This window comes from Perna viridis, chromosome 7 (genome assembly GCF_037379345.1).
Source record: "Perna viridis isolate PV_CMFRI_1.1 ecotype Kerala chromosome 7, ASM3737934v1, whole genome shotgun sequence".
NCBI classification, from domain to species: domain Eukaryota; kingdom Metazoa; phylum Mollusca; class Bivalvia; order Mytilida; family Mytilidae; genus Perna; species Perna viridis.
Genome location: NC_142451.1, coordinates 3,317,351 through 3,333,325, shown reverse-complemented (window position 1 = coordinate 3,333,325; position 15,975 = coordinate 3,317,351). Strand labels below are relative to the sequence as shown.

General features: G+C 31.9%; 1 protein-coding gene across 1 annotated transcript in view; it reads right to left on the bottom strand.

The window, feature by feature from the left end:
* Positions 1-260: 260 nt before the first annotated feature.
* The window catches only part of LOC148610987 (cholesterol 7-desaturase nvd-like), a 26,695-nt gene continuing 10,980 nt past the window's right edge, over positions 261-15,975 (bottom strand). The window contains exons 5-6 of the mRNA XM_088590977.1: positions 14,137-14,310; positions 261-4,976 (exon numbers count right to left, since the gene is read on the bottom strand). Of these exons, the coding sequence (XP_088447103.1) occupies positions 4,809-4,976; positions 14,137-14,310 (342 nt within the window). The 3' untranslated portion in view covers positions 261-4,808. The remainder of the gene's footprint in view (positions 4,977-14,136; positions 14,311-15,975) is intronic.

Genomic DNA, 15,975 nt, shown 5'->3' with positions numbered 1-15,975 from the left:
ACTGCAATATTGCAAAATCAGTCACATTTATTAATATTACTAAATGATTTGCTAATATTAAAAAATCATAATTGAATACAACAAATGCACTTTTTAATATTAGAAAATGAATTTGTAATATTAAAAAATCTTTTTTTATTATTAGAAAATACTCATTTTTGTCCACTTTGGCTTGCCATACATTTTCCATCAGGTCATTGTGACAAAATTCACGTAACTTGACTATATTCAATTACATGAATTAAATGTAAGACAATATCTACAAAACAGTTTTTTATTCAGAACTGACAATAAATAAAAAGGAAAATATACAATGAATAACATAACAATTATTTACAGTCATCCAAGCATTCAATGACATATTTATTTTAAGTGGCAAATACTTGGTGTAATTTGATATTTTATACAATGATATAAGGCCATTTCAAATTCAGTGGTATATCTTAAGACCTGTCCTCAACTGAAAACTCAGATTTGAATTTCAAAATACCAATATGAATATGAAAGTACTACGTTCTTTTATGCTATCAAATATTGTATTTTAACATCAAAAAAAAAAAAGAAAAAAGAAATGAATTTTTTTTTTCAGTTGCTCTGAATTCTTCTGTTGAATAACAAAAAAAAATGCACACGCACACACACACACATTAATTTGTTTTAATACACCTAAATTCTTAAGTTTTTTGTGAACAACAGAGTAGATGGCCTTATAGAATCATCTTTCATCTAACTGAAATAAAACACATTTAATTATACAAATACATTATAGTGTTTTTAAGTAGAGTGCACCAAAATGTGCGCACCATAGCCTAGAAGAAAGTTGCATTGTGTACTTGTATTGCAATTTCCAATAAAACGTGGTTAAAAACATATGGAGAGAAAACTGTATGAGAATTAGTACAATATCATACATTATCCTTTTTCAGCTTAGAAAAAAAAATGGTTTTAAAAATGCAAGTCCTGTTCATCTCTTAAATTAAACACTCAAACAAATATTTCATGGTTTTGGTTAATATTTATTTACAAACATTGGAAAATGTGTTGGTTCAAATGAGTAAAAGAAACATTTTTTTTCTTTTTTTCATAAATTCATGTATATCATTGTTTCAACAAAAATATATCAGTTGGTTTACATGGAATTTAGTACATGAAACAATAAATAAAACAATAAACGAGTATTAATTGATATAAAAATTTCAGTGAACAAGGATAATAATTTATTTTGTTTCAAAAAATGACAACAAAAAAAAGGAATTTGCATTGAAAGTATGAACACAGAAAAGCTTTACATGTATATAGAATGCCCTTTAGATATGGTTTGTGGGTATAAATAATATTAAACAAATGTTTGACATATAGAATGAAAGTTAGCTAGTCAGTCTTATGTATTTAATTTACATGACTCAATATACTGCCACAGTGGTTATAAAGATTTCAGCTACATCCTTTCCTAAATTCAATGATATTTTTGGGTTGTTAAAGTCACATGTATTCTAACAGAAATCATTTCCACTTGAAAGACTTGACACAACTTATTGTATAATAACAAAACATTAACTGGAATTAAAAAAAAAGGGTTTTTAAAAGTTGATATGGAGTGATGTAATGGCTGGAACTTCATGTCTGTTCTAGAACATTGATTATTGATATCTACATTTGTTCATTCTGGTTGTTGGTCAAACCATATTTATAAAATGCTATTTTTAACTATGCCATTTTTTCCATACTAAGTTGTTATAAAGTATACAATGTTTATCAATACAGTGATATATTACAATGTACATGAAAAATGTTTCAGAATGATTTTTGGGGCAGAAACCAACTTCATTTAGAATCAAATGAAAGAAAGTTACTGGATTGTTATGCTTGTTATAAAAAAAAATCAAAATGTTTTTTGTTTGATTAAAAAACAGTGGAATTTGTTCTCCTTTTAAAAAAAATCTATAAAAAGACAATGTCAAATGAAATCTGAACAACCGACCAGTCTATCAGTTAATACCCACAATGCACTACATTTCACATAAAGGAAACCTGTCTAAACAAAACCCCAAATAAACCAAAAAGAGGGGGGGGCTTTTATTGGTTATAAAGTGAAAATTGAAAATCACTTGACTGTCCCTCCCCCTTTAGCTAGTCAGCCCTCCCATCAGAAATTTTAGATCTACCACTGCATTTCAATATATTTTGAACTTGTGTAAACTGAAATCTTTCCTTATTTGGAATGGAAAATGGCTATATTTTATTTGTTTGAGATTAAACTAGATTCTGGACAAGGTTAATCACTGTGATATAGATATGGCAAGAGGTTTTATAGTGCTAAAATACATTATAATGAATCATTAATGGTCATCTATAAATGTGCAAACATTCATGCTAACCTGTAGCTTTAAGACAAATACTTAAATCATTCACTTGAAAGTAACTGCAATACTTATGTGTTAATATATGTGAACTTGAAATGAAAGTTCATGAACCAAAATTATTGTAAATAACTGTTTTACCTGTCAGTGATTTACAGAAATAGTTCAAAATAAAGAAAAACAAGTAATTTCAGTACAATACACTAACAATATAACAGGACTCTGCACATACCAAATATGGTTATTCATGTAAATACTTGTAACATAATACATGTACTATACTATTATTATAAATCTCAAGATTCTTTGATAATGTATTGCTGAGTTGGCTATTGATATGTAATCTTACTGATAGTGTCTATCTAAAGTAACCCTGAATTAACCAATACAGCATGGTTCTCTTGACATGGACCAAATTGATTTACAGCAGGCATTCAATCTGATAGTAGCTATAAACTTCTATATTAAGAAATAGAAATATAGTATTCCTAATTGCTTCACAAAATACAATTTTATTGAATTTGAATGATTGCTAATTTTATAAAGATTACCCCCAAAAGCCTCATCTTTAAAATGTCTTAACTTCTTATAAAGATGAAATTTAAAAACACAAGTGTTTTATCTGTTATAACTGTTGTATTCTAGGTGTTTTTAGTAGTCATTACATACATAATCCATGTAGTGAATTATGATTAACATTCAGACAATTATATACAGCAGGGTCTTATGTTTTAATAAGGCACCAATTGGTCGTATGTAATCCATAATCCAAAATACTATATACACTTTCATTCATTTTAAGTTTTGGAGGTCTGAGATAAATTTTAACTACAAGCTAAGCCCATATATTAAAATCATTCATGTTACAATGGTAGCACTTTATTTGCTGTCAATAAAAAAATAATTTTTTTTTTTCATCTTTTTGAATTTAAAAAACCAATCCTAATGTTTGACCTACTTTATAATAGGATGATTGAAAAGTGGAAAATCCCGTGAACAGACTATTTCATAATGGAGATAATATAAGTGGTTACACCTATTTTAAGTGTGTATTTGTTGTCTCATAATCCTTGTATTTCTACTGTTTTGACAAATAAGATATGAAATGACTAATCAGGTCCTTGTAGAAAAGGGTGTGGTATAGACTGCCAAAATCTAAGATTACTGATTGGCTCACCGACTCTAGCTTCAGTACCATAAAGTTAACATAGGATTTCTATCTTCTACAAGTACATGTATTGGCACATAAGTCTTTGAGCAATGAAAATGTATTGGGCAAAATTTCCAGATATGAATTAGTAACTTTTATATTTTATCTAAACCCTTCATGAAAAATATTTTTTAGGAGCACTTGTTTCAGTCGGAAAATGCACCATCTTATCAGTTTTGCCTAGCAACTGACTTTTAGAAAGTCTAGTTATAGTTCCTGTATAGTTTGTTATCTAGGAACGACCCCTTGGCTTTTGTCCTAGTGTGTTACACTCATGGTCTCTCATTATCTATTTTTTTATGTAACACACTTTCTGATTGGATAAAAAAATTTGATCATCATCTCATAGACCAAATTTTATAATGTGACTGTGATGTCATCACCTGATTAACTCCTTAAATTTTGATATTAACATTAAATTATAAGGAAAAACGGTTATATTTTTACGGTGTACTTGAAATAACCCCAATGCCCATGGTGCACACTTGAATATAACCTGCTTAGCAGTCATTCTTTAAATAGAATGTATATTGAATATGTTTTTCACTTAATACAAAACAGGAAGTACTTTATCCACTTCCTATATACCAGTATATACAGACGTGCCGCTGGAATGGACCTGTTTTTCTAGAGTTGAAATATATGATTGGGTCATAATTTTTTCCCTATCCCATGTCAATAAGCTGTAATTTATCAGTGGGTCGTTTTTGTAGTATTTTTCTACAATTAAATGTATAAGTTATTGCTTTTCTGCAACCTGCTGGAGACCTAAATGGTCTCTTAATTCAAAAAGATGTTAGGTACACACAGGGAGTGTAATATACAGTCCTTGGTACACAAGGCACACACAGGGAGTGTACTATAAAGTCCCTGGTACACAGTAGTAGAATATATGAATGGGTATGTATTTCTTGCAGACAAATGTCGGGGGTGATCATCAAGCTCCAGCTGCACCCCCTTACCAAATTATAACAAAAGAGACCCCACTTTCTGCATTGAACTTTCTGTTATCATTGTGACATATATCAATGTCATTGTCATATTGTTATCCTGACCACATGTGTTTGAAGTATTTAAACCACAAGAATCTGGATATATGATAAATTTCGGGGAAGGGGTTTGTTTTATAATAGGTATGATGCACCCTGATGTTAACTGTGACACTACAAACTATGAATCTTACAGAACTGACAAACCCTACAAGCATTATGATACCACAATATTCAATTCAACAGTGTCTACCATTCTAATGTGTCTTTCTGGAACTTCAGCTTTGGACTATTTTCTGAATAAAACTGAGAAAACCATCTTCTATGTTTGGCCAATAAACTGTCCTCAGCAGATTTAACAAACATTGGCTTGCTAACATATCTTTTGTTGTTCCATATCATTATATCCCTTTCAACCTAAAAAAAAAATAACAAAATTCATATGGATCTTATCTATACCCTGTTCAACATACAAAAATCTACAAAATTTATAGGAAACTTATATCTGCAGTTTTATCGATTTCATTTCCGTTATAATATTACCTGGTAGTGAGAAATTTTATTCTTCCAAATTGTAGAAACTAATTATACCAGTTTTTTTTTTATTTGTTTTAATATCTGTTGCATTAACAATGGTTATACTTAAAATACATGTGTATATTTAAATTCAAACACTGCCAATGGTAAAGTGATTCATGGTGTAGAAGAATCCACCAAACAAACAATGCTTTTTCAGTCTACATGTGCTATACTTTTACATAGCGACAATTATTTCTGTATTCAGATCTGCACTATTGAGTAAATCATACATTTATCTCCCACTAAAATCAACCAAATTAAACAAAATCAAGAACGATAACTCTTGCACTGTGCCAATTTCATTTCAATCTATATGAATTTGATTTCAAAAGTGCAACAACCAAATGAAAAACTAAGACTGGTTATGTGGTTGGTAACTGATTCTGAATAAGAAACATAAGTAAGTTTGGTAGGTTTTTGACATGCATGAATCACCTTCTGTCTGATTTTAGGTGCATTTTTGACGTGTGAATCACCTCCTGTCTGATTTTAGATGGGTTTTTGACATGCATGAATCACCCTTTGTCTGATTTTAGGTGGGTTTTTGACATGCATGAATCACCCTTTGTCTGATTTTAGGTGGGTTTTTGACATGGATGAATCACCTCCTGTCTGATTTTAGGTGGTTTTTTGACATGCATGAATCACCCTCCGTCTGATTTTAGGTGGGTTTTTGACATGGATGAATCACCTCCTGTCTGATTTTAGGTGGGTTTTTGACATGCATGAATCACCTCCTGTCTGATTTTAGGTAGGTTTTTGACATGCATGAATCACCCTCTGTCTGATTTTAGGTGGGTTTTTGACATGGATGAATCACCTCCTGTCTGATTTTAGGTGGGTTTTTGACATGCATGAATCACCTCCTGTCTGATTTTAGGTGTTTTTTTGACATGCATGAATCACCCTCCGTCTGATTTTAGGTGGGTTTTTGACATGGATGAATCACCTCCTGTCTGATTTTAGGTGGGTTTTTTGACATGCATGAGTCACCCTCTGTCTGATTTTAGGTGGGTTTTTGACATGCATGAATCACCCTCTGTCTGATTTTAGGTGGGTTTTTGACACGCATGAATCACCTTCAGTCTGATTTTTAAAAAGACTGCTACTTAAATATTAGTTGCAATAATATTGGTTAAAATACATGTGTATGTAACTCCAAGGATATATTAGATGAAGTACCAGTATGTATTTTGTTTCTGATTATGTTGTTTTTAGTGTCCTAGACTTCTCCAATGACTATGGCACAGACTGAATATTTCAGGAAACATGTAAACCAAATTTGTCATAGATTTAAATAAAAAAAAAGGAAACAGGTGTAGATCGTTTTTCCCAAAATATGCACATGCATGTAGCAATATTTAAATCAGCTGACTGATCACATGAACAAGATAGATTAAGATTTCCAATTAAGGATTGAAGGCTATGCACCAGGGTTTTATCTATTTATATAATACATGTATAATCTGCTGAACCAATTTCTTCAGGTCTGAGGTGTTTAAGGTTTACCAGAAGTAGAGTTACTATGATAGTCTCTGCTTTGGCATGGCATTTTTTTCCCTATCCAATACTTTTAAAAATCCATACTATACTCGAGTATAAGTACATGTAGTTAATATATATATGAAATATGAAAATCAAAAGGTTAAAAAATTGGTACATACCCAATATCTTATGTCATTGCCTGTTATGTTTAAATTCTTTAAACCATACAAGTCATTTATGTCAGATAAAGCCTGTCATCGATAGTGGGTAAATCAGCCCTAATTACACCTAATTATAAACCATTTAACCATTTTATCACTAAGCTGTTGACTTGGTACCAAATTATTTTTACCACTGCTTATAAGTACATGTATAAATTGATCTTCAAGTCAGCTTTGTCTGTACATTGAAAGTGCTGCAAAATTTTGGTTGATTGCATAGGATATCATTGCAGTGGGTCCCCTGTCAGAAAAGTCAGCATCCCCAGGCTGCTCTCTCTGGCACACTGTATTTATATTTATTCCACTTAGACATCTTATATTATTACACGGCCTTACCTAATAACGACTGTATGAGATATCTTATATCAACAACATTAATAAGATATCTTATAAAGTTTATGAGATATCTTTAATTAAAAATATTAATTAGATATCTTATAAAGTTTATGAGATATCTTATAAAATTATTGAACTATCTTATATACTATATCACATATCTCACATTTAATGAGATATTTTTTAAAGAAAAACTTTAAAGTACAAGAGATATCTAGAACATGGAATAATAATCAATTATGTTATATATGGACCTGTTCAGATTATATCGACCAAGTAATCTAACAGGTCCATATATAATGTATTGACTGAATGAAAGTTCTTTATTTATATATGATATATGTGCATAATGTATTTTAGGTATGGAATTGAGTGTTGTAATTTTCCCCCATGATTGGTTTAGAGTAATTACAAAATTGAACGGTTTATATCTGGATCTAAATCTGGAAGTTTAGCATCAATATATTTAAAAATAGAAACAAGGCTTTATGTATGTGGAATATCCTTTACATCACATGATCATAATAAACAACCAACAAAGAAGACTATTACACCATATGTAATATATATAAATACAGCATGCCATACCCCTTACCCTTTACAGAATTTCTGTGTCAGTGATCAGAATATATTTAAAATTTGTATCAGGTAGAACACAATGTAAAGGGCAATAAAAACACAGGTCATAGGTCATACATCCAATTTATAGATCTATCTTATCTCATTTTTATTTTGTTCATTTTTAGGATATATTTTATACAATTTTATTAGGTCACTTTGCAACCCATTGCATTTACTTGGTGTCATTCATTATTATAGCTGACATCATCATCTGTAAACTTTTCTTCAAACATCTTTCTTAAAATACTTGGCAGATTTTAATGAAAGTTTACATCAAGGTTCCTTAGGGTAATCTTTGTTTGGATAAAGAAGACATGGCTGCCATATCTATTTATAGAACATAGGGGTAAATCCACTTATTTCAAGGGATATCTCAAAAACTATAAGGGGAAGAGAAAAATGAAGATGGAGATCCATCTTCTGCATGAGTTATAGGATGATTCTTTATTGGAGTTATTGCCCTTGAAAAGAGAAAAATGATTTTTTTTTTTTGCAGTTTTTAGTCAACATCTTGAAAACCATTATAGAAAGAAGAACGCTTTCAACTGATGAAATTATGCTTATGATAAGGCATAGAAAGTGTAGGATGACTCATATTTTGAGTTATTGTCCTTGAAAAGTGAAAACTGAACCTGATGAATGATTTATTGAGAATCCTAGCAGCCTCTAGTTAATCTTAAAGAGTACTTTTCAACAGAGTTCATCTACAAAACTGCATCTACTCAGGTATGCATGAGCAGATGTTTTCTAATATGTTGACTGACTTATTTCTTCTTAAAGGGTACTTTCAGTACACATTACTTTTATGCTTGGTTGATGAAAGAAAATTTCATAAAAAAGAATATACAAAAACCCCAAAATATAAAATTAGTTCATTTGTTTATGTGAGATTCGTTTTGAATCTTGTGTCATTAAAATAAGGAATAATTAAAGGGATTGGCCAGATTTCTTCCCAGTTAAGGATGTCTGCTGGTCTCTTTAATGATATTAAGGATTTCAAAAGGTTGTCAAAGATCTTTCATGCTAGCACACAAAAGGTGAAAAAATTTATGGGTCAGTGTGCCTGTTATTGAAATACACGTGTATAAGCATTTGAAATTTCGGCAGGAAAAGGATTTCTCTAGCATTTCTCATGGATTTAGTCTTAGTAGGCTTTATCTCCGCTGAAAAAATAACAAAGATTTCATGAAAAGTTCCCAAATAACATTTTAAGGTGTGTTTAATGAAATTATGAAAAGAAAAGTGGGGGTCACTACGCAAAAAAATATTCATTGATATGAAATGGATAAAAACAGAGCAATCAGAAAATCTGACAAAAATGGCTGAACATGACCAGGCACCAGCAAACATCCTTAAAGTGCAAATTTCTACACCTTAATTCCCATTACAGAGAGTAAAGGTTGAATCCAAATTTGTTCAAAGTAAATTTATTTATATTATTCTTATTTAAATTTTCATATGTACATGTAGTTGTTTCACTGAATACATGTAGTACAGGTATATATTTATATAAGAGAGGCTTGTGTTTACAACTTTATATAACCAATTGCTTTTATCAACAAACATTTTAATTTGACATCTTTTATAAAAGCTGTACGTATTTTATTTTAACCATTCTTTAACCATTCCCATTACATACTTCTTCCACCTAACGTGAACTCACTTTGTCACAAATTTATTCATTGAAATAAATACAACTAAAAGTCCAAGTATCAAGATAGGTAACATAGTCAATAAGTTTTCATTAATTGTTAATTCAAATATTTATAGATTATATAAAGGCTTTGTTAAGTGAGCAATCATATTTACTGGTAACTTGAATACAAATCAATTTTAATACGAACTTTCTCCCCAAAAATCAATGAGTACTTGATACTCAATGAATTAAAACAAGGACACTTAAATATTCTAAAACCATTAACTGTAATAGATCTCCTCTTTTAAGTTATCAATATGTTAAAACAATTAAATAGAAGTTCTTTAATGCTTTACTCCTTTGTATCTGTTTGTGTCATACTTATAGATACCATGATCAAGGTCATCTTTGATGAATGCTGTAAAGCCTAAATTTGGGCCTCCCTATCTTTAGTTTGGGATGGCAGTTGGTAACCTTTCCTTGCTGCCAGTGATATTTGCCTTTGATGAATGCTGTAAAGCCCAAATTTGGGCCTCCCTATCTTTAGTTTGGGATGGCAGTTGGTAACCTTTCCTTGCTGCCAGTGATATTTGCCTTTGATGAATGCTGTAAAGCCCAAATTTGGGCCTCCCTATCTTTAGTTTGGGATGGCAGTTGGTAACTTTTCCTTGCTGCCAGTGATATTTGCCTTTGATGAATGCTGTAAAGCCTAAATTTGGGCCTCCCTATCTTTAGTTTGGGATGGCAGTTGGTAACTTTTCCTTGCTGCCAGTGATATTTGCCTTTGATGAATGCTGTAAAGACTAAATTTGGGCCCCCTATCTTTAGTTTGGGATGGCAGTTGGTAACTTTTCCTTGCTGCCAGTGATATTTGCCTTTGATGAATGTTGTAAAGACTAAATTTGGGCCTCCCTATCTTTAGTTTGGGATGGCAGTTGGTAACTTTTCCTTGCTGCCAGTGATATTTGCCTTTGATGAATGCTGTAAAGACTAAATTTGGGCCTCCCTATCTTTAGTTTGGGATGGCAGTTGGTAACTTTTCCTTGCTGCCAGTGATATTTGCCTTTGATGAATGCTGTAAAGCCTAAATTTGGGCCTCCCTATCTTTAGTTTGGGATGGCAGTTGGTAACCTTTCCTTGCTGCCAGTGATATTTGCCTTTGATGAATGCTGTAAAGCCCAAATTTGGGCCTCCCTATCTTTAGTTTGGGATGGCAGTTGGTAACTTTTCCTTGCTGCCAGTGATATTTGCCTTTGATGAATGCTGTAAAGCCTAAATTTGGGCCTCCCTATCTTTAGTTTGGGATGGCAGTTGGTAACTTTTCCTTGCTGCCAGTGATATTTGCCTTTGATGAATGCTGTAAAGCCTAAATTTGGGCCTCCCTATCTTTAGTTTGGGATGGCAGTTGGTAACTTTTCCTTGCTGCCAGTGATATTTGCCTTTGATGAATGCTGTAAAGCCTAAATTTGGGCCTCCCTATCTTTAGTTTGGGATGGCAGTTGGTAACCTTTCCTTGCTGCCAGTGATATTTGCCTTTGATGAATGCTGTAAAGCCCAAATTTGGGCCTCCCTATCTTTAGTTTGGGATGGCAGTTGGTAACTTTTCCTTGCTGCCAGTGATATTTGCCTTTGATGAATGCTGTAAAGCCTAAATTTGGGCCTCCCTATCTTTAGTTTGGGATGGCAGTTGGTAACTTTTCCTTGCTGCCAGTGATATTTGCCTTTGATGAATGCTGTAAAGCCTAAATTTGGGCCTCCCTATCTTTAGTTTGGGATGGCAGTTGGTAACTTTTCCTTGCTGCCAGTGATATTTGCCTTTGATGAATGCTGTAAAGCCTAAATTTGGGCCTCCCTATCTTTAGTTTGGGATGGCAGTTGGTAACTTTTCCTTGCTGCCAGTGATATTTGCCTTTGATGAATGCTGTAAAGACTAAATTTGGGCCCCCTATCTTTAGTTTGGGATGGCAGTTGGTAACTTTTCCTTGCTGCCAGTGATATTTGCCTTTGATGAATGCTGTAAAGACTAAATTTGGGCCTCCCTATCTTTAGTTTGGGATGGCAGTTGGTAACTTTTCCTTGCTGCCAGTGATATTTGCCTTTGATGAATGCTGTAAAGACTAAATTTGGGCCTCCCTATCTTTAGTTTGGGATGGCAGTTGGTAACTTTTCCTTGCTGCCAGTGATATTTGCCTTTGATGAATGCTGTAAAGACTAAATTTGGGCCTCCCTATCTTTAGTTTGGGATGGCAGTTGGTAACTTTTCCTTGCTGCCAGTGATATTTGCCTTTGATGAATGCTGTAAAGCCCAAATTTGGGCCTCCCTATCTTTAGTTTGGGATGGCAGTTGGTAACTTTTCCTTGCTGCCAGTGATATTTGCCTTTGATGAATGCTGTAAAGACTAAATTTGGGCCTCCCTATCTTTAGTTTGGGATGGCAGTTGGTAACTTTTCCTTGCTGCCAGTGATATTTGCCTTTGATGAATGCTGTAAAGCCTAAATTTGGGCCTCCCTATCTTTAGTTTGGGATGGCAGTTGGTAACTTTTCCTTGCTGCCAGTGATATTTGCCTTTGATGAATGCTGTAAAGACTAAATTTGGGCCTCCCTATCTTTAGTTTGGGACGGCAGTTGGTAACTTTTCCTTGCTGCCAGTGCTATTTGCCTTTGATGAATGCTGTAAAGTTTGAGCCTCCCTATCTTTGTTTTACCATGTTCTGTTTGTATTTCATTTTTATTTAAAATTTCCTGATATCTTTTAAATGCGGCTACTTTTTAAACTTAATTATTATTTATATTCACAGTATTTATGATAGTGTGTTCTTATATAAAAACCATGGAGTTTGGTGCTGATACCAATCAAAACGTTAGGACATTGTTTCATGTGACTAAATAAGAAATATGGACAAAATAAATGAGACCCTGTGCAATTGACACTACGATTATTTTTTTGCCAAAGTCTGGAAACATTAGACCTTTTTTAACCTTGTGTTTATGTTTAGGGTATAATGTGATGTCTATTACGCTGCAACCAGTATAGTTGTTATTCCAGGCTTTCAAGTGACTTTTTGTAAAAAATAAGGGCTATTTTTAGGGCCAAATTCTTAAAAAATAAGGGCTAAATTTAGGATTTTTAGCACTTTTAACACAAAAATAAGGGATGACATTCTTTCTTTTTCAATTATAATACTAAAAGAAAAACAAGTTACTTACCACTGGCTAAAGACAACAAATTAAAAGCTATTTACCAACCTAGAAGATCATGTTAGTGGCCATCAACAGTTGTATTCAGCAACTGCTAATGATCACCAAAATGTCTTCTGAGGTGTTTTTGATCATAATATTCATTTTCTGAAAGCATACTAAGCTAGATTCCATTAATACAAACAATATTAATGGAAATTACTATTTAAAAATTTCAAATTTCGAAAAATAAGGAATTTCTCAACAAAAATAGGGTTTTTTAGGATCCTTCTGTTTTTGTTAGGAAAATTAGGGCTGCTTTTGAAAAATAAGGAAAATTAGAAAAATAAGAGCCCGCTTGGAAGCCTGTATTTCAGGGACATGTCAAAGGCTGCTGGTGTGGGAACTTTCACACCATTCAATGAAGATCCAAAGACTAGCTTTGCCATTTTTTGATAGTTTTTTTTTCTCTGTGATATTTTTCAATCTCAAACTTTCCCTTATATTGATATCTCTGTTGAAGTTATCAATTTTCAGTGTGTAGGGTGGATCCAAACATTTTGAAAAGGAGGGGTGCCAGTCAGGTTTCCTCAGAAAAAGGGAAGTGCTAAGACATTATTTGCTATTTTTTGTCAATTTTGGAAATGACAAATTTTCCAATATATGGCTTTTATAATAATACCTTAATAATTGATGCATGAGCTACGGTTTATGATACATATCATAATGTATCTTTCCACAGAGAATAATGGTACAAAAGCTTAATGTATATTGTAGAAAAAGAAAGGCACAGCAATTAAATCCATTAGTTAATACATGTACTTGTAAAGTTGGTTTGCAGTAAGCAGTAGTTTTACAATGAACTGTATGATCTTTACAAGGACTAATACTAAGACCTGATACTATATAGGTGTAAAGAGGTTATAAAAGGTCAATAAAAATTCAATTATTGCTAAATGTAGATAAAACCGGTCTTTGAGTAAATGTAAACAGAAGCCTGAATGGCCATTTTTACATGCGTATAGCTTGTTTATAGATCACTTTAAGTCAAACTGTTTGGTATTTAAATATTTCAAGCTTTTTCAAATTACATGTTAATATATTGAAGAATGGCCAGTGATGCATACAACTGACAGCAATACTACTATAATACATGCATTGTTGTTAATTTATATGTAATTATTAATTCATACATTCATGGGGAATTAGGAAGTAAGACAAATATTGTTTTTGAATTTATAACTCCCATAAGGGTATATTTGTTACTAAAACATGAACCTTAGCAATAACTGACTATGATAGACTTTAGACTTAACAGCAACAAAAAGATGTTTTCTGACGTCATTATTATTAAACAGATCAACAATTATAAATACAGAATTCACAAATACAAAATGTACAAAAATGAGAAACTTTGTCAAAAATTTGTGAACAAAATGCTGGGCTACTAGGAATTAAGGGTTTGCAGAAACTCCATACTCTCTAACAACCAAATAAGTGATAACTGTAACTAACACAAACCTGTATTGCTTCAGATACCATTAGAAATTTAGACAATATTGTAGGTAGTCTCCAGTCTATATAGACATTATGCACTAATTTCTGTACAAGGGGTTCCACAGGGGTAATGGACTGTAAATAGACTCCTCTTCCAAAAAATGAATTAAATTCGAGGTACACTATTCCTGGACCAATCTGGAAAGAAATGTCAAAGATTTATATAAACAGTTATGATGATATATGTGTTTGTTTGTCAATATAAGTGTTGGATCAAATAACAATTCATCCTTCACCCCCAAAAAAAGAATTGGTGGTTTTGAGGAATATATAAACATGAGTTATATGACCCTTAAGTATTTTAAAATGTTAACCCACCTGAAATGTGCATATAATATATGTTTATGATTTCAAACTTCAGTGATGGAGATCTCCCACACTACACCTTGGGAATTAAGATATTGTTATTTTTTTTCCTTCACAAAAATATGATTAATTTCATAAAAATTATTCAAAATGTAGTTTATAAGAGAGCATTACAGGTTTCCAGGTATTTCTTCAGGTTAAATTTTCCACTATTAACCTATTTTTTTATTTAAAAAAAAAGTGTATTTTTGCAAGAACTAGTCTGCATGTAGAAGTACAATTTTTCTTAATACATGTATAACAATGCATATTGTTGTGCAGATAGACACGTTATTCATGTACTTATCAAGTCCTTCAGATGATAAAAAAACTGAATGACTTGTTTGCAGATCAAACACTTTTAAAAATCAATTTGTATTTTCAGAAGCAAGTAAACTCTGCTTTGAAATGACTTTATTCCCCCGAAGTGATAAAAACTTGTCAGACAATGTAATAGTGTGTCAATATTTGAACACTTGACATTATGCAAAGAAAGTTTACAACTGAATCCTTAATGATTCTGTCTGAAATTTCCAATTAGACAATAAAATCACTGTTCCTACACTCTCTGTTGTCACCTGTAGACCAGACATTTTAACCCTTTAAAAATATATTTTCTATCCAAATAATCCAGGAATCCATTAAGATCAATATCCTAGAGAAATCTCATTTACCCTAATGCCTGTGGTACATAACTTTATACCATACTCTCTAATAGTACAATCCTTGTTTATAGAAAAGTACCCTGTTGAGTTGCACTAGCTTTAAATTATTTATAATATCGTTTAAAGGAGAAGGGGCTTTAAAGGCTCTTTATGGCCCAAAATACAACTGAAAACAAATCATCCACTGTTTAAAGTGTTAACTGTGAATTTGGAGACATGAATCTATAACAACTGAGAAGATATAAGGACTTGAGAAAATTCTTAAATTTAAAGGACAAAATAATTGCTTGAAGTTGACCAAAATTCACATATTCTGTTATTTGTACTTTTTGGTCACTTTCTTGCCATATTTCTAGCAAACAAATGGTGTCCACTCCCAAGAAACAACTTCATATCTAGTGAATGCATTTACGGAATCAAGCCACTGATAACTCATTCAAAATCAATATAAAGAAGTACCTTAAAACTTTTGAATAGAGTATCTTAAAAGAGAAAATTGTTGCTGCTTACACTGTTTTTTTAATGTTCTATATTGTATTATCTTTAAGTAATTTGGTCTTGTCAAATCAGCTTTTGTTTTTGTGTTGTGTTGTTTATTTTTAATTTTTTTAGTAGTTATAGTTTTTGTGTGTGAAGGCCTCAGGGAAGATCAGCTTATAACTAACTGCAACCCTCTTGAAATAAAGATTTTATTATCATTATTATTATTATTATTATTATTATTATTACTGTACACAGTTTATCATATATATGAAAAAAAAATCTTGGTAGTGGACATAGTTTTTCTGGATGT